The sequence below is a fragment of the Crinia signifera genome, chromosome 8 (assembly GCF_055691185.1).
Source record: "Crinia signifera chromosome 8, ASM5569118v1, whole genome shotgun sequence".
Taxonomy (NCBI): Eukaryota; Metazoa; Chordata; class Amphibia; order Anura; family Myobatrachidae; genus Crinia; species Crinia signifera.
The window spans coordinates 113,397,789-113,418,744 of NC_139224.1; the positions used below are offsets into that span (position 1 = coordinate 113,397,789).

At 45.1% G+C, this 20,956-nt stretch overlaps 1 protein-coding gene across 1 annotated transcript; it reads left to right on the forward strand.

The window, feature by feature from the left end:
- Nucleotides 1-3,424: 3,424 nt before the first annotated feature.
- On the forward strand, nt 3,425-15,508 carry PRDX6 (peroxiredoxin 6). The gene is made up of 5 exons (XM_083157034.1): nt 3,425-3,631; nt 10,349-10,505; nt 13,353-13,499; nt 13,594-13,740; nt 14,907-15,508. The coding sequence occupies exons 1-5, from the start codon at nt 3,540-3,542 to the stop codon at nt 15,036-15,038; spliced, it is 675 nt and encodes a 224-aa protein (XP_083013160.1). The 5' UTR covers nt 3,425-3,539; the 3' UTR covers nt 15,039-15,508.
- Nucleotides 15,509-20,956: the final 5,448 nt, after the last annotated feature.

Sequence of the window (20,956 nt, forward strand, 5' to 3'; positions counted from 1 at the left end):
GCCAGCACAGACACATGTGCGGGGAGGGAGAGACACTCTCTGAATCCCTCTGGCAGCCTGCACACACATACCCTCCAACATCTGAAGGGCAGAAATCGGTACACATTTAGAAAGGGGGTGTGGCCACATGTAAATGGGGCGTGGTCACGGTTAAATGGGGGCATGGTCATGCCTCCTTTCCAAATGTGTACTGGGCTTTTTTTTTTTTAAAGGAGATACTCTTAACTTTAGGAGCACTTTAAGTGCGGTTGGGGCAAATTCCTTTAATGTGACGTGCTGCAGCTCAGTCTTATGACATAATAATGAATTTATTTTCAATGTTCTGCCTACAATAACTTATGAATAATCTTTTTTTTTACATTTTAGATTATTCATAATATTGTAGGCAGAAGATTGAAAATAAATGCATTATTTAATATGTCAGCAGCCATCACATGTCATAAGACTGAGCTGCAGCACGACACAAGAATGTCACAAGAATGAGAAGAGATTTATTTAAAAAAAAGTTTAACCTACAGCATGTGCTCCAGCCTCCGGCTGCACCTGATGACCCGGGTCCCGCGGCCACTGTATTCCACGCTGTGTAACAGTGAGAGATAGCTGAAGCAGCTGCCAGCTATCTCTTCACGCCAGGAGCACTGTGTCCTGTCCCCTGTGTGCGACACGTCATGATGTTATGATGCGCCGCGGCCACACACACGCTGGTCCGGGAGTCCTCACTCCTCAGCCCAAGCAGCTATCTCTGCTGCACTTCGCGCTTGGCAAGCCTGGGTGAGTCGGGTGCTTGGCGCGCCACTGACAGCCTGGGTGAGTCGGGTGCTTGGCGCACCACTGACAGCCTGGGGGAGTCGGCTAAGGGCACAAAAACCGGTACATTTGGTACAGACCGTTAAAAATTGGTACTGTACCGGCAAATCCAGTACTGTTGGAGGGTATGCGCACACATACTGGCACTGTGGGGGGGGGGGGGGATTGTACTCTGAGGGAATATTGCGTAATGGTTCTGCCCTCTATGGTCAATGGTGTTTCACTTTCACCAACAAAAATTAACCGTGGATGATCATACCCTCCAACATGACATATTGTATTCGGTACACAATGCTCTGCTCCTGGACTTCCCTGGTAATGTATGATTGCCAGCACCTGTGTGGAACTAGGTAATTGATGAAAAGGTTGTTTCAACACAGGTGATGACAATCATACATTACCAAGGACGTCCAGGAACAGTGCATTGTGTACCGAATGCAATGGGTCATGTTGGAGGATATGATCATCCACGGTTAATTTTTGTTGGTGAAAGTGAAACACCATTGACCATAGAGGGCAGAACCATTACGCAATATTCCCTCAGAGTACAATCCTATTTGCAAACACAAAAAAGAATATAGAAGTTAACGCTTTTGCAGTCAAAATGTGTTGTAATCATGTCGGGATTCTTAGGTAAGTGCATGGTTACACACTAACAGTGCATTTCTTTCCCTGCAGCACATGACTTCCCCAGTCATCAGGGACATTTGGCAATAGTGATGTGTCGTTCGCGAACGATCCGGTTCTTTTGAACGGATCCATCAAAAGAACGAGCGAGCCGCCGATCCCAAAATGGTGATCCGGATCGGTTTCGCTTAGCATTACATACAATACAATGCACATTGCATTGCTTGAGCTCAGCACTGCCCCCTTTGGCAGCTGAGATATTTTCTTCTAATTGGCTGCTTGTGCTGCTGCTGCTGCTGCTGTGTCACGTGCAGATCTAGATTCTTCTGAATCTGGAAGCCCTGAGGGAGGTCTGGTGAGTACACATCAACAGCAGAGCAGAGGCATTGGCACTGGCAGGCATTTCAAGATTGCTTCACCTGAGTTCACCAGTAGTATCACAGAAAGGTGTGTAGTAGAAGTATGAACACACAGACACACAGACATAAATTAGGCAGTGCACATGTGGTTTTTTTTTTTTACTAGATCTCTGTTTGCTGGGCTGTGTAGTACATTTAACTTTAATTTGGAGGGGGAGGGGGCCTTCTTTTAACTTTCATTTGGGGGGGGGGCTCGGCAATGAGCAAATTTAGTCTCCCTTGGCAACGAGCAAATTAATACCCCTTTTACACCGCTGCAAAACCCCGGGTCTTCAGCGGGTCAGACCCCTGTCAGCGGCAGTGTAAATGGGACACGCCGTGTCCCTTTACACGGGACTTCTACCCAGGTCCTGGGAACTGGATTGTTCGTCAGACAAGCGTTGGTCAGACAGTCACTAGGTCGACATGCAGAAAGGTCGACATGGGAAAAGGTTGACATGGGAAAAGGTAGACATGGACGTTAGGATGACATGAGGAAGGTCATAAGGTCGACATGGGGTTTTCGCTGTTTTTTGACCCGAATGTCAACACAGTTGACATGGACACAGTTGGAAGTGAGAATCGGACCCTCGCATCGCTCGCAATGCTTCGGGCACAGTGTCTCACTTCACTCGCCACACTATTATAATCTCACTCCATGCCCTAGTGGAAGGTAGGGCATGAAATACCGCCTGTCGGCACATGTCGGCTCAAAAAACAGTGAAAATCCCCATGTCGACCTTATGACCTGTCGACCTTCCTCATGTTGACCTATAACCATGTCGATCTTGTTCCACGTCGACCTTTCAGCATGTCGATCTAGTGTTGTTGACCTAATGTCGACCTAGATCAGTCGACCAAACGACTATCTATGTTAAGTGCACCACCTAGGTCAGGGTTAGAGAACCTTTGGCCCCAGCTGTTGTTGGACTACACATCCCAGCATTCCCTGCAACAGTGTTATCATGGCCAAATAGCAAATTGTAGCAGGGCATGCTGGGATGTGTAGTCCAACAACAGCTGGAGGGCCAAAGGTTCCCCATCTCTGACCTACGACTTTGCTCTGTTTCTGGACTTCCCTCTTAACGAATGATTGCTATTACCTGTTCTAAACAGGTAAATGGGTAAGAAAGGTGTTTCCACACAGGTAATAACAATCAAACATTAAGAGGGAAGTCCAGAAACAGAGCATTGTGTCCCTCCTGGAAAGGGTCATGTTGGGAGGTATGGTACACTAACTCAAACCATAAATAACTGTCTTTTTTACACAAACTGAGCCGCAGAGCCGCCCAAAGGATCTAGATCTTTTCACCGACCGACCCAGGTCGACCCGGGTCCGCGAAAAGATCCGTTTTGCCCATCTCTATTTGGCAACCAGCGGCCTGTGCGCCCACCTACGTGACTGTCTGACGCTCAGGATCTGACTCTCCTGTCTGAAACAAACAGCATTTGTATTATAAAAGGAAATCACTGACGTCACTCTGAAAGATCAGAGGTCACCGGTAACAACTACCTGCAGGGAGAGGCATTACCCGCTCTCCTCCCCGCTCACACTAATCTGCTAAACCCCGCCCTCTCCCTATCTCACCACTGCCGTTGCTCCTCGGCAGCCACGCCTACCAGAGTTCACTGAGCTTAAGCAGCGGACGTGCCGGCGTGGGCCAGTCTCCTGTACTGTTTCGTGCTGGGTTCTATCTGACAGCCGTCATGCCTGGACTATTGTTGGGGGACATATTCCCGAACTTTAAAGCCGACACCACGATCGGCAGGATCGACTTCCACGAGTTTCTGGGAAACGAGTGAGTCCCCTATAGATTACTATCCCATATACAGTAGTCGCTGTGCTTCACGCTACTCCGATGGCTGCACCAATGACTGGACCCATTGCGGCTCAGTGCTTGTCCGTGTGCCGCGACACGCAGGGTCTACTGTGCTTTCCGTGTTCTGTTTATTTAAATGCACAGCTTCCTGTCTCCTTTAAGTCAGCCCCTGTCTGCCAAGGCGTGCTAGTATTTGTAGTTCTGCAGCTATATACTTTACTCGTACATGCTGTCCACTAACCTTATACTACAGCATCAAACGCCTGATCATCTTATATATGTACTAAGCTTGTAGTAACTGTCAGACCTCCCCTCTGCTTTACACGCAAGGCCACAGTCCCCGTGTTACTGACCCACTGATCTCACTCTACTTCCTGATTTCTCTTGTTCAGTCAGTGTAAGCACAAGCCAGTTATATAAGAGGTCTTGTACTAAAGGCTGGTTACACATAGGGTATGGCTCAAAGGGTCGACACTATGAAGGTCGAAACACATTGTCAATTATTAAAGGTTGACATGCTAATGTCGATGGGGTTGGAAGGTTGACACAATCATTATGTTCACAACGGAAAGGTTGACATGAGGTTGCGTTTTTATTTATTTTTTATTTTCTCAAATTTTGATGGAACTCGACATGGAGACTGCTGTATCAGTGTACCGCCATGCTTTGGGCACAGTGCCTTGCTGCGCTCAGCACACTTATTATATTCTCCCTCCATGCCCTAGTGGATGGTAGGGTATGAAATACTGTGTTGTTGTTGTTGTTGTTGTTGTTTGTATTTTTTTTTTTTTTGGGGGGGGGGGGGGGGGGGACCTGAAAATGAAATGTCAACCTATTTTATGTGTTGACTGAAGCTCTGTCGACCTTTAGTGGTTGACCTAATGTATGTCGACCTTCATGTTGTTGACCTAGTGACTGTATCCCACACATTATGTATTTGCCAATGGTCTTCCTGAATTCCTTTTAAACTCCTAGAAAAATCTAGTGTGTACAAACTGTGCAGTCTTGCCAAGTATTATTGATAGAACGTGTATCATAAAGGCCCCCATATGATGATTTATCAATTTGGCTCAAAAAGATGAACCGTTCAGAAGTTACTCATTGGTTTGTGTGAGCAGAGTTTCCAGGTGTTGATTAGCTGAGCAGTAAAGGAGCATACACACCTTGAGATGTGAACTAGCGTTTTTGCTAAGCTATTTAGGGTAGACAATTGCCCGGTGTCTAGATCGTCCACAGAGAGCCCATACACATGCAGTGTTTTGTGTTCAGCGATTTTACTTAAGCAAAATAAAAGGCAGGGAAGTGGTTCAGGATGACGTAGGTATCTATCGCTATCGTTCATTCTGTACACACAGAGATTTGCCGTCACTTGACTATATGCACTGCCTTAACGAGTGGGCTGCGATAACGACGTACGGGACCACGCATCACTATTGCTCAGTTAGATCTCTTAGATAAGAGCACAGAATCGCTCAGTGTGTTTCTGCAACTAAAGTGTACATTCAGTTTAAGGAGAGAGCCATGTGGCTTGTCCAAGCATTTGTGCTTAGTGTATTCCTATCGTGTTGTATTAATGTCAGGCAAAGTAGCTAATCTGTGTGTACAGTGCACGGTCCAATTTCCACTTGATGGGACATGAATGCTGCTGTTTGTGTTCATGGTCTGTCAGGCTTTTGGGGAAACTGTACAGTAGAAAGCGATGCAGATTTTCCAGCCAGCTATGGCTGCAGCTTTAGTGAGACACGCTACAGTCAATAAGAATGTGCTGGTGTTTCTACTTCTAATTAACTAACTCAGTACGGTCTGGTGATTCACTTGTACCTTTAGTATACAGTCCATTCACAACCTGCTGTGAACTGAAAGCAGGGTCAGCCCATGTGCAACCTCTGGAGTGCCTACAAAGATGGAATAAGCTACTAAGTCGTGAGTGTTCGATACACTGGTGGAGTTTCTAAAGAGTGACACCATTGCAAATAGCAACCAATCCATTTTTACCTATCATCCTAGATCACACCTAGATACAGATGTGTCCTCCCAGCCTAAATACGCCTTGCAGTGTGAGTGAGATGATCTCCAGAAACTCTTCCTTTCCCATTTTAAATGGCGGGCGTATTACATGTAATGCGTGGTCCTCACTTGCGTCCGGTCCCGCAGCCCCACTTTTTCTGCTCTCACCACAGGACCGTGATCTCCAATAAGTGCAGCCTAATGCGTTCGCAGCTGCAACTACAGTATGTACAAACACACAGTGGTGATTGTTCAATACTCAACCGTATGACTCTGGCCCACACATAGGAGAAGATATGAAAGATGAAATACATTGGTGAACAATTCCGCTTCAGCTGACCATAAAAGATATAGGGGTAAATTCAATTGATGTCAAAAACTGCCATCTTACCAAAAATACAGTTTTCGACATGAAGGGGTTCCGACCTATTCAGTGTTAGCTGTTTTTTTTTATGTTTGGAAAACCTGGTGGATTGATGGAATAGCCACTAATCCACCTGCTTTTGATGGTAACAAAGCCATGTTTTCAGCAAACACCAAGGCGGTGCATACTTTGGTGGACAATGGCTTAATAAGTATGCATACATGCTTCAAACATGCATGTATACTTACCAATACATTGGTGGGCAGTAGTTTATTCAGTACACATGCTAACACAATGGGAACACATTGGTGGCTAAGGTGCCCATACACTTGACCGATTTAGGACGATTTTTTTTTTTTGCCCAATCCATCTGGGCAGAGAAATTGGCCCAAATCGGATGTGTAAGGTCCATACACACTGGACGACTATGCCCAGCGTGTATGGACCGCGATGACTGCTGTCCTGTCATTGTTGCGGGGAAAGCCGCTCCGTTAATACACACTGAACGGCTTTCCCCCTGCCCGGCGCCAACGGAGGGGGGGAGGACGGCGTTGCAGACAGGGCTGTGGAGTCGAGGAGTCGGAGCAAATTTCGAGTACCTGGGGTCTGAGTCGGCAAACAATGCACCGACTCCGAAAATTATAATTAATGACTTCTCTACTGTAAGAATAAAGACCAATGCATGCAGTGCCTCACGTAACCGCAAAACGAACACGTTAAGTGACCGTGAAAAAGCATGCTTTTCATGTGCTTCACTATATGGCACGCAACGCACAATTCGGAGCACCAATACTTCTAAATGTATTCTCCCTTGTAGTTTCCAACGTTCAATAAGGTTTTCAATACCTCGTTGGTAGAAATCACCTGGTGTAGACTCGAAAAATTCATTCAACCAAGCTCTCCCACCATACGCACAACATCTTTTTATGCGGATGAAGATCTTGTTTCATGCGCGGGGTCGTTTGTTTACCTTGGCTAAGCCATTCCTTACGCTGGTTCATATTGATGTACAGGCACCATTTTTCGTCGCCAGTAACGATTCGGTAAAGAAATCGTTCCTTGTGTCCGTGAATTGAACGGTGACGAGCAAGCAAACCAGCGGACAAACATTGTGTTTGTCCTTTGCTTAAACTGTTCAATACAGTAGACTGTTGGCTTCCCAGCCTCTAGTTTCTGTAGTAATAATATGTATGTTGCCTTTCTTTCCTTCAAGGAATGTATCAAATACATTTGCATATTAATACATCGGAGTCGGGGGCAGACGTACGAGGAGTCGGACCATTTATCTACCGACTCCACAGCCCTGGTTGCAGAGCACTATGCAAAGCTGTCCTGAAAGCTGCTGATCTGCTGGTATAACGAGCAGGTGAGTGGCTTTCCCGGTGATGTTGCGGGAGCGCTCATCACCGGGCCATACACACTGGGCAGCTTTGAGCTAAAAGCTGCTCAAACCTGCTGTTTTGAGACACTTTCAGCTCAGTCACCCAGTGTGTGGGTCTTAAGACATCCCCACCGACCTGATGTGTGCATCGTGTCTGATCAGACCCATCAGTGGCACATCGCGGGTTCTTTTTAGCACCCACGATGTGTTGGTCCGATCCCTAGGTGTGTGACGGCGGTGAAGCACTGCTGTCAAACACCTATTGGGGGTGGGGTCCCTGCGGCACTGGTCATTAAGTCGGCGGGTCCTTACGACGACTTGGAACTAACTAGCGCTATTCGCCGGGCGGTGGCGCTGGAAGCGCTGCTTAATTTGAAAATACTGGCTGGACGCTGATTGGCTGAATATCAGCCAATCAGCGTCCGGCCAGTGTTTTATAATTCAGCAGCACTTCCCGCGCCGCCGCCGCCCGGCGAATAGCGCTAGTTAGTTCCAAGTCACCGTAAGGACCCGTTGACTTAATGACCAGCGCCACAGGGACCCCCCCCTGCCTGCCCCCCACCGCTGCCAGCTCCCCACAGATATACATACAGTAAATCGCATGCGATTTATTGCATGTATAATTTGGCACATAAAGTGCCAAATCGTAAGCAGCCTCCTGGGGAGCTGCTGGGGGTCTTTCAAGGGCAAACTCGTCCGAATTGTCTTTGGGACAAGTCGGACTAGTGTATGGGCACCTTTTTTTTTTTTTTTTTTTTAAATATACGTGCATACATACTAAAACATTGGTGGGCAGGGGGAAGCTGAAAGTATTTTAATCTTTGTGGCCAATGGCCGGAGTACTCGCACTGGGAACTTTGAGCACCGTCATCAGCTTGTGCTGCTGCTTCTTCCATGTGAAGGGGAGAGGCGGCTTCATTACAATATTAATATCGTTGGGCACAGCATACACACATGACTATGTGCCTAAGGATATTAACAATATTGGGGTGACTGAGCTGCCTGTTTGGCAGAGAGACGCTCGTTAACTATGTGCAGGGGCGCATGCATCGTTAATGAGATTAGGCATATACACTAGAAGACATTTGCATCAGTGTCTCTTAAAGTCCTTTTTGAGCGATATTGGGACCAATATCGCCTGATGTGTATGTGCCTTATTCCTGCACAGTATGGATGGGTGAAATGAGATGTGACCTGGCAGATGTCCCCTTTTACAGTTGGCATCCCCCAGCATTATGCCTGACTGCGGACACCAGCGGAGGCTGTAAGCGGCCCCTGCCCAACCTCCGGACTGACTGCAGGACGCTGCGGTCCGGAGGTATGGGCTCCCCTATTGGTGGAAATGGGTCCACGGGTCGGACAACCCGGGTTACCCATTTACACTTCCTATTGGAAGTCCAATCTGCCAGTCACCCAAGGCAGTCCCACTGGGACGTGTTCCTCCCTCTAGGATGCCATTGTGGGCTCCTGTGGCAGCAACCCATAAAAACAGGTTCTGAGCATGTGCAGTACCGAGGACAAAACTGCATGCGCTGGACCTGGGACCATGATATGCTTCTATGGACTGCTGTCCAAGCAGCCCATAGAGGCTAGGGGCCAGCATATGTGCAGTACCAAAGAAGCTACTGTGCATGTGACGGGGGTTGGGATAGGCAGCAGGGACCAGTAGTGGAGGGGGGGGATCGGGCGGCATTGCAGTACGTAAGTGCCGCCACTGGTTACAAGTATTTAATCATTGTTCCGTGTGTGTGTGTTTTTTTTTTTTTTTGTTTTTTTTGTTTATTGTTTTTTAGTGAAAGGTATAAAAATAAGAAGTTTTCTACTTAGAAGAGAAAAGAAACCTTGTACCATTCCTTTTTTCTTTTCTTTTTGGTTTCTTAACTTATTAAAGCTTTGGCCTAATTTAGCCTGACAGCCTGAGATTAGCATGGGCATGGAATGTAAAAATGTGGTCCAGCCAGTTAAATTAGGGAGCAGTGCTTTATTTTGCCTGCAGAACTTTGCATTTGCGACAGCCTTTCTCATCTGACCCTGATCCATATTCCATATTTTGATCCAATTGCGGTTTTGTGAAACGGCACAATTTCTGCCAATTTCTAGGTGGTTTGGAAACCATTTTGATTTACTAAAGGCAAAATGTGTAGAATTACATTTAAAATAACTGCGTTTTCAAGGCGCCAGAATAGGCAAGTTTTCTATTGCCTGCTCTGATGGTGACATTGTAGGAGGGGGGGGGGGATACAGTCATTGGGTTGATATGCATTGGGTCGATCACTGAAGGTCTACGGTTAACCGGGTTGGAAGCATTAAGTCCACAATCAAAAGGTTGACATGAGTTTTTCATGGTGTGTTTTTTTTTTTTTTCTGTGCCAACAGGCAGTATTTCATGCCCTACATCCACTAGAGCATGGAGGAGAACAGAATCATATGCCGAGCGCATCGAAGCACCCTGCCCAAAGCATGGCTAGCTATGTTAGAGGACATGGTACACTTTGACGGTGTCCATGTCTGTCGACATTTGGGTAAAAAACGGAAACTCGTGTCTACATTTTGATTGTTGACCTTAGCTATGTCGACCTATTTCAGCTGTCGCCCAATGCATGTCACCCTAAATTGGGTTGACACAATTGCCCATACCCTTAGGAGGGGAGGCGGTAAGAAAGCCGTGGCGCTGTACCTGCAGAGAAAGCAGTAATGGGTACAGTGTGATCCTGTCAACTCCTACTCTACCTTCTATTCTTGGCCTTCACACCAGTGATCTCAGGTGGTTTTACAGTGTTTAACAGCTTCTTGGTGGGGAAGATAGAAAATCCCTGGGATTGTGGACTCTGTTCCGCCTAGAAGGCCAAGCAGTGACTGATCACTCTGTGACATGTAGGACCTGGGTTTCTTGTGCAGATTACACCAATGTAACATGCTGCTTATCATTTCTGTTTTGTTTCAGATGGGGCGTCCTTTTCTCCCACCCAAGGGATTATACACCAGTGTGCACCACAGAGCTGGGACGGGCAGCTAAGCTAGCACCAGAGTTCAAGAAACGCAATGTTCGCATGATCGCTCTCTCCATAGACTCCGTGCCTGACCATCTCACCTGGAGCAAGGTAATTATTACATTGGCTATTAGCAGAAAGGAGCTGGCAGAACGGTCGTATAAAGATGCGTTACGTAGTTAATCCACAGAATGGCATGACTAGAAAGGCTGTATCTTTCAGGGGAGACTAGATATGAATGGCGAGGCAGTCATTCTTGCATCTGATTATTCTAGCCAACTACAGTCCTGGAGAGCTACCAACAGTTACTGTTTTCCAGATCTCCTCACAGAATCACAAGTGAAGTAATTAGCTCCACCTGTGGATCTTTTAAAATGGGTCAGTGAGTAACAAGTGCACCTTTGCAGAGCTAGGTTGTCTGGAAAGGATTGAGTATTAAATCCCGGCATTCAGAATCCCAATCGCCGAAATCCCGACAAGGGGGGGACGTGGATCGCCCCCCCTTGCGGGCTCGCCACACTTGGCACACTAATTTATTCTCCCTCCAGGGGTGTCGTGGACACCCACGGAGGGAGAAAGTGTCGGGATTTCGGCGATCGGGATCCCGAACGCCGGGATTTACACTGCATCCCGTCAGGAAAATGTGAACTGTTGGTAGCTTACAAGGACTGGAGTTGGCTACCACTGTTCTAGGCACTAATTAGTCCTATTTTTGGAATCTGCATAATAAGTGGTTCAGTTGGGGCAATTTTCCACATATTTGCCATGACCATAGGAATAACTGATTCCCCTACTTCCAATCATCATGGATATGGAACAATCAATTACTTGTGTCGCCTTGTGCCATATAAGTATTCTATACATAGTATTTGTCTCTTGTAAAGTGAATGCAAAAATGTGCTAATTGTAGTCTTGGTGATTCAGTTATGAGGATTTATATTTTTTCATCAAAAGTTGATTGTGAGTTCTGCTTTTTTTCCAAATGTTTAGTGTGGAGTAAGTACATAGATACAGGAGTATTTCAGAATGCTCCAGTTGCACAGTGTCTGTCATATGACACAACCTAGTAATGAATGGAGGAAGCTGATTAAGCCTTGGTGACGTAATCAGCCAGTCACAGGATGTAGTGCTTGTCTGGTCGGAAAATTGCACTCACTAGTGTTTCTGCCCATAATTGTAGCTGAAATAGTCCAACACACACAGGTTAATGACACACATGTGTTTAAAATGAACTGCTTTGTTTAACTCTGCTGTATTGGCAGTGCAGTAAATTATCAGTAATACTAGATATTAATAGCCAATTCCTACACCAGCACTATATATATTTTGACACCACCCTGGTTTTGCCTTGGTAATTTCTGCTTTAAAAATCTACTATATTTAAGTGTAAGTAAATAGAATAACCACCTCCCATTTTTGTGGGTTCAAAGAAATGGGTATGGTCAGTGATGTTAAAAGCGTAGACCAGGCATTCCCAACCACGGTCCTCAAGGCACACCAACAGTGCAGGTTTTAGTGATATCCAGGCTTCAGCACAGATGGTTTAATCAGAATCCCTTAGATACTAATTAAGTCACCTGTGCTCAAGCCTGGATATCACTAAAACCTGCACTGTTGGTGTGCCTTGAGGACCGTGGTTGGGAATGCCTGCCGTAGACTGTCAAAGGGGAAGATGTACTAATCCTTGAAAAGTGATTAAATGAAGAATAAAAAATAACAGGAAGAGCTGATTGGTTGGTGGTTTATCAAACGCAGCCTGTGACATGGCAGTTATAAACTGATTGGCTGGTAGTTGATCACTCAATCCATTTTATCACTTTTCAAGCTTAGTACATCTGGCACACAATATTGATCAATATGAACAAATTTTGAGGTGAACACCAAGATATTGACAGGTTCAAAATGCTGCCCCCTCTTACAAGTGACTGTATTTTATTTTTGTCAACATTTCGATATATTGAATACAACCCATTTAATCTGACTTGATAGGGCATTTTATTACAGCAAACCTATCTTATGAATATGCTTGGCTAAATCTATCTCTGTTCCTAATGCCAGACAGTGGGTCAGATTCTCTAAGCTTCAAAAGTGATAAAATGGAGAGTGATAAACAGCCAGCCAATCAGCTCCTACCTGTCATGCCACAGACTGTGTTTGAAAAATGTCAGACAGGAGCTGATTGGCTGGCTGTTTATCACTCTCCATTTTATCACTTTTGAAGCTTAGAGAATCTGGCCCAGTATCTTTCTAGATAGCAGGATTGCATTTGGTCCTTTTGCATGCGATCCCAGACATGGTTCCGGCCCCTGTAGATGCTTAGTGCAGCATTAGTGCTCTATATCAGTGGTAGCCAACTCCAGTCCTCGAGAGCTACCAAAAGTTCACATTGTTGGTGGAGCTAATTACTTCACTTGTGATTCTGTGAGGAGATCTGGAAAAAATTAACTGTTGGTAGCTCTGGAGGACTGGAGTTGGCTACCCCAGTTCTAGAGGCTCTGATCCAGGGCAGTATTCAATGTATTTTTTTTCAGCATGTGCAGTGAATCCTGCTTAGGATGCCAGCCCTCCCTGTCACCCAATGCTGCAGGGGCTCCTGGTGACACAGGCAGCACAAGCACAAAATTGAATAGGGTGAATCAGATTTTCAGTGAAAAAGATTCACCACAAGGAGTGAAAACAGCCCGATTCGCCAAAACAAACAGTGAATCGGGAGCATTGAATACTGCCCTCAGTGAGAATGGGACTGCAGATTGGAGCTTAAACACATCCAATTTTGCGTTTTCATCTGATTTTATCAGCCTGATTCATCGAAATCTGACAAATGTATGGCCAGCTTTAGTATCATGCCAGTGCTGGGAACTGGAACACTGATTCTTCCTCCTCCCATTCATGGTGTAGAGTGTATGGATGTGGGGTAACCCATCTAAGCAGAGTAACATTATGCTTTCTCTCCTGCAGGACATAAATGCATACAACTGCGATGAGCCCTCAGAGACTCTACCCTTCCCAATTATTGCAGATCCCAAACGGGAACTTGCCGTGAAACTTGGCATGCTGGATCCTGATGAGAAAGACAATGAAGGAATGCCAGTGACTGCACGATGTGTAAGTGTCTGAGACCAGTATTTAAATGAGCGTCTAAAAGCATTTTCTAAGGAATTGAATTACCCACATACATCTCTGTTCTGTGTTTTCTCAGGTGTTCGTTATTGGCCCAGATAAGAAAATGAAGCTGTCGATATTGTATCCAGCAACCACCGGTAGAAACTTTGATGAGATCTTGAGAGTAGTGGACTCCCTTCAATTAACATCCAACCACAACGTTGCAACTCCTGTGGACTGGAAGGTGTGATACTGGGGTTTATGGGTAAAATGCAGGATTTCGGGTTGGGAATGAAAGGAGCGACTGAGTTTAATAAGAGAGGCTTGTAACTGCTGCAGCTTCCTTGTGTGCAGACTATTATCAGAGAGATAATTGAGTTATAATTTACATGGGATGTTGCTATGTGCAACTTATGGGATACTATATATCAGGGCTGGGCAACACCGGCCCTCCAGATGTTAATGAACTACACATCCCAGGATGCTTTGCATTAGTTTTGCTATGTGGCCATGCTGAAACTGATGCAAGGCATGCTGGGATGTGTAGTTCATCAACATCTGGAGGGCCGGTGTTGCCCAGCCCTGCTATATATGATCTTCTAGAACAGGCATGTCCAACGTTGGCCCTCCAGATGTTTTGAAACTACACATTCCAGCATGCTTTGCAATAGTTTTAGCATTCTCTAATAGCAAAACTGTGACAAAGGATGCTGGGATCTGTAGTTTCACAACATCTGGAGGGCCAACGTTGGACATGCCTGTTCTAGAAGCTGCTATATAAAGAAGACGTAGATTCTGATTGGTTGCCCATAGCAACATCCCATTTAAAATAGAACTCCCATCTTAGTAACTTCCCGCCCGATTCTCTCTCTCGCGCGCTCTCTCGGAAATCTGAGTTTGGATCAGAGCTTTGAGGACAAGGTAGACAGGGGCGGAAGACTCACCTGTCATACTCCAAGAGTTTTGCCTATAAAATGATTAGAATAATCCAAAAAATATATTTCTGATATCTTTTTATGTGTATTTCTTATTTTATAGTCCGAACTCTGGAGTATGACTGGAGAGGCTCTGCCTCACTTGATCGTACATCATTGATTGCTGGTGGACTTTGCGAAGGGTGATGCAGAACTAAATTATTGCAATGAAAGTGGGCAAAATCTCTGCAGTATTAATGGTTTTTTCCCAGTGGTACACTATTGGTGTTTTTAATTCATTCCTAAGACTTTTTACAAATAGTCCATGAGGTTTTTTTTTTTTTTGGTCTGGAGATCGGTTTATTATCTAAACTTGGTCATGAAAGGATTACCTTAGGATTTCCAAAGCTCTGGCACATTCTTCCCTTGTTTACAGCTCTGGTATTGTGCAAGGTCACTATTTTTACTAAAATACTACACTTCCTTTTCTTTCTAGCTCGGTGACAGAGTTATGGTCCCACCGAATGTTCCTGAGGATCAGGCTAGCAAGATCTTTCCTACCGGCGTCTTCACCAAAGAGCTGCCTTCTGGTAAAAAATACCTGCGATATACCGCACAGCCAAAATAATGCGGTACCACAGTTCTTTCTGCTTGATGGATGGGAAGAAATGATCCTACAGTACCGGGTTTTTGCACACTAAATAAGATTAGTCACATATCTAATGCTGTTTGTTACTGAATAAATAGACTACTGTAATAAGTACAGTGGATCCCTGAAATATTTGGCATTCTCAACACTTGTCTAAACTTCCTTGCTGATGCTTCAAATATAACATGAATTCCCTCATTCTCATCAAATGTATAGTTGACTTTGGGTTATTTTGCTAGCATTGGTACTTCAGATGTTTGGACTGGAAGATTCCCTGATGTATGGATATTGGCAACCTTAACACAGCAACATGATGCCTTTCTGACCAAAACCAATGCATTGATAATCAACCATCCTTTGCATTGTTCTATGAACCTTTAAATTTTTTGAAACTTTTGGACATCCTGTGGGATTATTCTTTCTGAATAAATTTTCCATGTGAATTCAAACCGTAGAAGTGTGTTCATTAGCCTGTGCCAAAATGGCAGCACATGTATAGAATTGGTAAGAGCAGACTACTTCTTGGTGTAATCTGTCTTGCGCTCTTATTGCCTAATCATGCCTGCAGAACTGTAACTCAGTGACAGACAGATCTTTCACTGTGGAGTAGAAGATTGAAAACTTCATGGACAGCTCCTTTATGGTCAGTGAATCTCTAGTTGTAACCATACTGCATGACCTAGTAGTAGGGGGGTATTCAATGCTGCAGCGAGCGGCCGGCGAGGGGGTTAAACAGCGAGGATTGCAGAAAACCAGCGATCCTCGCTGTTAAACCCCCGCGCTGGCCACTCTCTCTATTCAACGTTCTGGGGAATCCTCGCCGTCACAGGATGGCGAGAATTCCCCAAAACAGCGAGACCCGCGGCTGCTGCTGAAAACTCGCAGTTTTTAGCCGCGAGTCTCGCTGCTTCTGGAGCCGCATCCGCCAATTCTCCCTCGCTCAAAAAACGGAGCGAGGGGGAATTGGCGTATGCGGAGGGTGTGTTGAATGCTGTCAGGGTGAGTGGTGACAGCGAGCAGGAAGCCCTGCTCGCTGTCACCACTCGCAAACAGCATTGAATATCTGCCGTAGAGTCCAAAACATATGGTGTATATCCCTTAGTTAAAAATAAAAAGGGATTGCTAGCTACAGATGTTAAGATCCTTGCCATAAGCCTGAACCGGGTCATTGAACATATTATACATCGAGACCAGACTGGGTTCATGCCCCATAAATCCACTTCTATTAACCTGTGCCGGCTCTACACCCATCTCCATTTCCCTGGTGGGGACTCTCACTCCTTGGTTATAGTCTCCCTTGACGCTGCTAAGGTATTTGACTCCGTGGAGTGGGATCTCCTCTGGGAGGTGATGGGCTCCATGGGTATTGGTCCAGTGTTTATAAGATATGTTAAACTTATGTACTCAGGGCCTGTGGCACAGATCTGTCAACGGATTTGTCTCCTCCTTCCTCCTGCTTTATATGCGGAAGATGCACTGCTGTTCCTGCAGAATTATGCACATTCTATGCCTCCGCTCCTTGAACTTATTAAGCAATATGGGAAATATTCTGGATTGTTGATTAACTGGGATAAATCTTGTATAATGCCACTGACCAGGATGTGTCCGTCCACGCCGGAGGTTTCACTACCTCTGGCTCTTTCAAATACCTAGGTATCTTCATCTCTAATGATCATTGACAATATATACCATGAAATCTTGACCCACTAGTTCTGCTTCTCCACTCTAGGTTATGCTCCTGGACTAAACTACCTTTAACCCTCACAGGTAGGGTGAATTTAATTAAAAAGGTTTAAAAGCCCAAACTACTATATGTCCTCCAACAATCCCCTGTATACATGTAATAAACGGTCTTCTTTCCTACCTAGTCTGGGCCCATAAACGTCTGCGTATAAAACTCACTGTCCTGATGCGTCCTAGGGACAAGGGTGGTCTGGGACTCCTGGCGTTTAGGACATATTACTATGCTGCTCAACTATTGTTTATTTGGCAGTGGTTAAATTACTGTGATCCCTCTTCTCTGCGTTCCCAGCTCCTCTGGTAGATTCACCCCCCCCCCACAGCTCCTCCTTCGTGCCAACATCAGTTTTACTACTGTCCCTTTAATTAGACAGGCAATCTTCGTCTGGAAGCAGGTCCATATATTGCCGGGCGGGCAGGGACCCCAAAACTTCACTATACATTCCCTTACGCCTCCCTGAATTAGTGCATCTACAAGTTCATGCCGTCTGGGCCAAGTGGGGAATCTCTACACTAGGTGATCTATCCATGGATAATGTACTCAAGACCTTCCAAACCCTCCGCTCTGACTTCCCTATACCAAACTCCTAATTCAGGTATCTTCAATTACGTCACGCCCTCTCTGCCCAATTTCAAAACTCCCCTCTGACCCTGTTAGACTCCCCGGTAAAGGCCATGGTTTTGGACATCCCCAACGCCCACTTGGTCTCCCTTTTACTCAAGAATTCAATTACACATACATTTGGATACTATACCAAGGCTCTGCAGTCTGGGAGTCGGATCTGGGTCCCTTACACCAGTGGTTCTTAACCTTTGTCCTCAAGGACCCCCAACAGTGCATGTGCAGTGCATACACTTGAGCATCTGTTTGTTACATATCTTTTTTTTTTTTTTTTTTTCAGTTATTCTTTATGCAATTCAAAAATTATTGCATTTAAAAAAATAAATAAAAGGGGATCCCCATCGTGTGTAAACGTTTTTAATGTAACCTAAAACAAATGACCACATGGCTTTAAAAAAAAAAAAAAAACTCACAAGGAGGATCACTTTCTCAAGGCACAGTCTTATAAAACCACCCCACCACTAGCAGCTATAAGACGCCACAGCTAGTCTGATCGCCTGGTATTGTAGATAGTGCAGGAGGCACCAAGAGATAGTTATGTCACAAGGTTCTGCCCTAATGCACTTTGTCAGAGGAATGGAATGTGTCATGTAATGAAGTCCTTTTATTGCCAATTCTACGCAATAGTTAATGCCATATACTAAAACTGTTACAACCAGTAAAATAAGATCTGCTTTCAGGTTTCAACTGGAATCAGAAAATTGCATAAAAAACAAACAAACATTAGACCTGTCGGCATCTTGCCATAAAGATTCCCCTATTAACCTGTTCAGTGGTATGCACAGACATCTTCCGGGGCTAGCTTCACTGACCACCCTTTAAGATTTGTGTATAGCTCCGGAAACCAGGTGTGCGCCAGTGGCGTCTTACCCGCACCGCTGCTGCACTCCCTCCCCTGCCACGCTCTTAAACCTCAGGTTTGACTGACACACTTCAAATAAAGCGCCAGGTCATCATTGCGATTGGCTACCAGAATGAAAACTCTGATTGGCTCACGAGCCGGCGTCCTATTTGAAATGGGAGAGGATGGAGGAGAATGATCTCTGCTCTCCTCCCCTTCAAAATGGAGCAGGCAGGGCAGCACTAGCAAGTATTGCCAAGGCAGAAAAAACAGACCTTGGGAGGTGTGCCATGCCCCAGAAAAACCCACCACTAAAGTCGTTAATCCAGAGAATATAAAGGGGCACACACAGGGTGATTTCAGCCCCATTTCTAAGTGGACTAGATTGCTTAGAATAGGAGCACAGATCACTCAGTGTGTATGCCCCCTAGCGATGCGCGGTCCCACGCTATGTCATCGGCCGCAGAGTAAGACTGCATGCACTGTCTTTCCTGCTAAGATTGTGGGGGTTTTGCCTATAAGCATAGGCAAAACCCCAGTGTACTGCGATGTATGCGGCTCAGCAACGTCCCGTCGCCACTTGTGTACTGGGCTTGACAAAACCCTGACTCACAGAACTAAGGAGTACTGTACTTAGATGACATTGAAATGTATATTCAAATTTTACATGAACAGCAATTAAGTTGCTAATTGAGTTTACACTAGTTCCCAGCATATTACTTGGTAGCAAAACCTGATAATAAACTGTTACCAATCGCTAAAAACTGTTTTACCACACTGTTTACAAAGATAAAACCTACATTGTTTACAAAGATAAAACCTACATTTACATCTCCATTATTCTCAATGTAAAATGTTCCTAAAACATTTGATGGTTTACAATATCCAAAATGTCAATTATATTGCATAGAATATGACCGTATTTGCAGCAGGGCGCTGCTCCCTGTCTGGTAGGTTTTTGTATTTTGTAAAGCTGCCCTCCCCTTCAACCAGTTTTACGGTGCGCATAATCCTGGCGTAGTGTGGATTTTTTATTTTATTTTTTTCTAATATACAATATTTATTTTTCTTTCTACTGTAAATTTCAATGGTAAAATGTGCCCTGCTCGGTGGTCAGCATTTCCTAAACAATTTACATTACTACATAATTACAACACAGCCAGTGAAACTCATAATTATTTATCAGCTACATTAGGGAGGCTGCATTCTATGAGAATTACCACACGCCTTCTTTTTTTTTTTTTTATATATTTCTTTTATTATTGCTTTCACAAATACAAACATTAAAACATTTCACATACAGTACATATATTACATACAATACACTCAGTATTCACAATATCATTTGTTCCTAATTGTTCGCACCTATCTCCTCTCTAGTTAAAATCTCTTATTTATCTATTTCTTTGACGCCTCATTTAAGCCCTTTAGAGTTCTCTCTTTTCTACCTCATTATGCCCATTAGGGATGCCAATCCCGGGATCGGGATCGGCGGGATCCCGGGATTTAGGGCATTTTTGTCCGGGATTTGAATCCCGGGATTGGTGTCTCCAATCCCGGGATTTCGGGATTGTAATGCGCATGCGCATTTTATCCCTTTCAGCTGAGCAGCGCTGAGCACCAGCGGTGGATGGCTCAGGCGCTGCCCAGCATCAAGCTATGTGGCTGCGCAGCGTGATGTCAGAGGTCACGCTGCGCAGCCATGCACTGTCCTGACCCCGCCATGTCTGCCGGAAGTCACCTGGCAGGCTGGTCTCCTCCCATCACCACCGCGTTCGTTGCGGGACCACTTCAGTCTGCAGTCATCTCTTCAACCCCGCAGACAGGTCTGACCGGTCACCGGAGTCCCCGCACCTCCTCCCCCGCTTGCTGCTGTGTACATGGCCCGGCTGTCAGCAGTTTTCCTGCTCCTCCGGAACAGGTAATGAGCTGCTGCAGTGCCCGGCAGCCATTAACACATTTCCTTCACATATCAGGAGGCCAATCCCGGGATCCCGGGAATCCCGGGATTGACAGGTTTTCAATCCCGAATCCCGGGATTGAAAAAATGGCCCGGGATTGGCCTCCCTAATGCCCATGCTAGGCGTTTATTTATTTATTTATTTGTACACGCCTTCCTGTACCTCCAATGTTGCTGCGGTTTGTAATCCGTAACCCACAAATGGAGTGATTTCACCACTTCTGTCTGTTTTCATTCTAATGTGGTTAATGGCTAATGAGTTTTAATTGGCTGTGTTGTAATTTTATTATGTAGTATGGATTGGAATATTCATGCAATATCTGTATTTTTTTTTATTAGCTTTATGGATATTAAACTAGAAAATGTTTTAGGAACTTTTTACTGTGTAATAATAATTATTGAGCGATGTACATGTAGGTTTAAACTGCGTCCCAAAATTATTATTATTATTGGTACTTGTTTCCTAGCACGGCGCCCATCGCATCGTATACCATAAGACTAAATATGGTATACAATGCGATGTGATATAGTACAATAAAATATCGTATCGCATCGTATGCCATACAATGCGATGGTATACGATTTTTTTATTGTACAACCACCCTGATGGGTCCTTACAATGTTAAATGCCAACCCCAGGTTCAATGCCAACCAGAAGCGTGGCGAGCGCAGCGGTACGCGTCCTCCGACCTTTTCATACCCCCACTATCCACATCAATGTGGAGTTGATTTTA

Coding starts and splice junctions, on each gene's coding strand:
- PRDX6 (XM_083157034.1), top strand. CDS start 3,540: ATGCCTGGACTATTGTTGGGGGACATATTCCCGAACTTTAAAGCCGAC. Junction 13,500..13,593: donor TGCCAGTGACTGCACGATGT/GTAAGTGTCTGA, acceptor GTGTTTTCTCAG/GTGTTCGTTATTGGCCCAGA. Junction 13,741..14,906: donor CAACTCCTGTGGACTGGAAG/GTGTGATACTGG, acceptor TTTTCTTTCTAG/CTCGGTGACAGAGTTATGGT.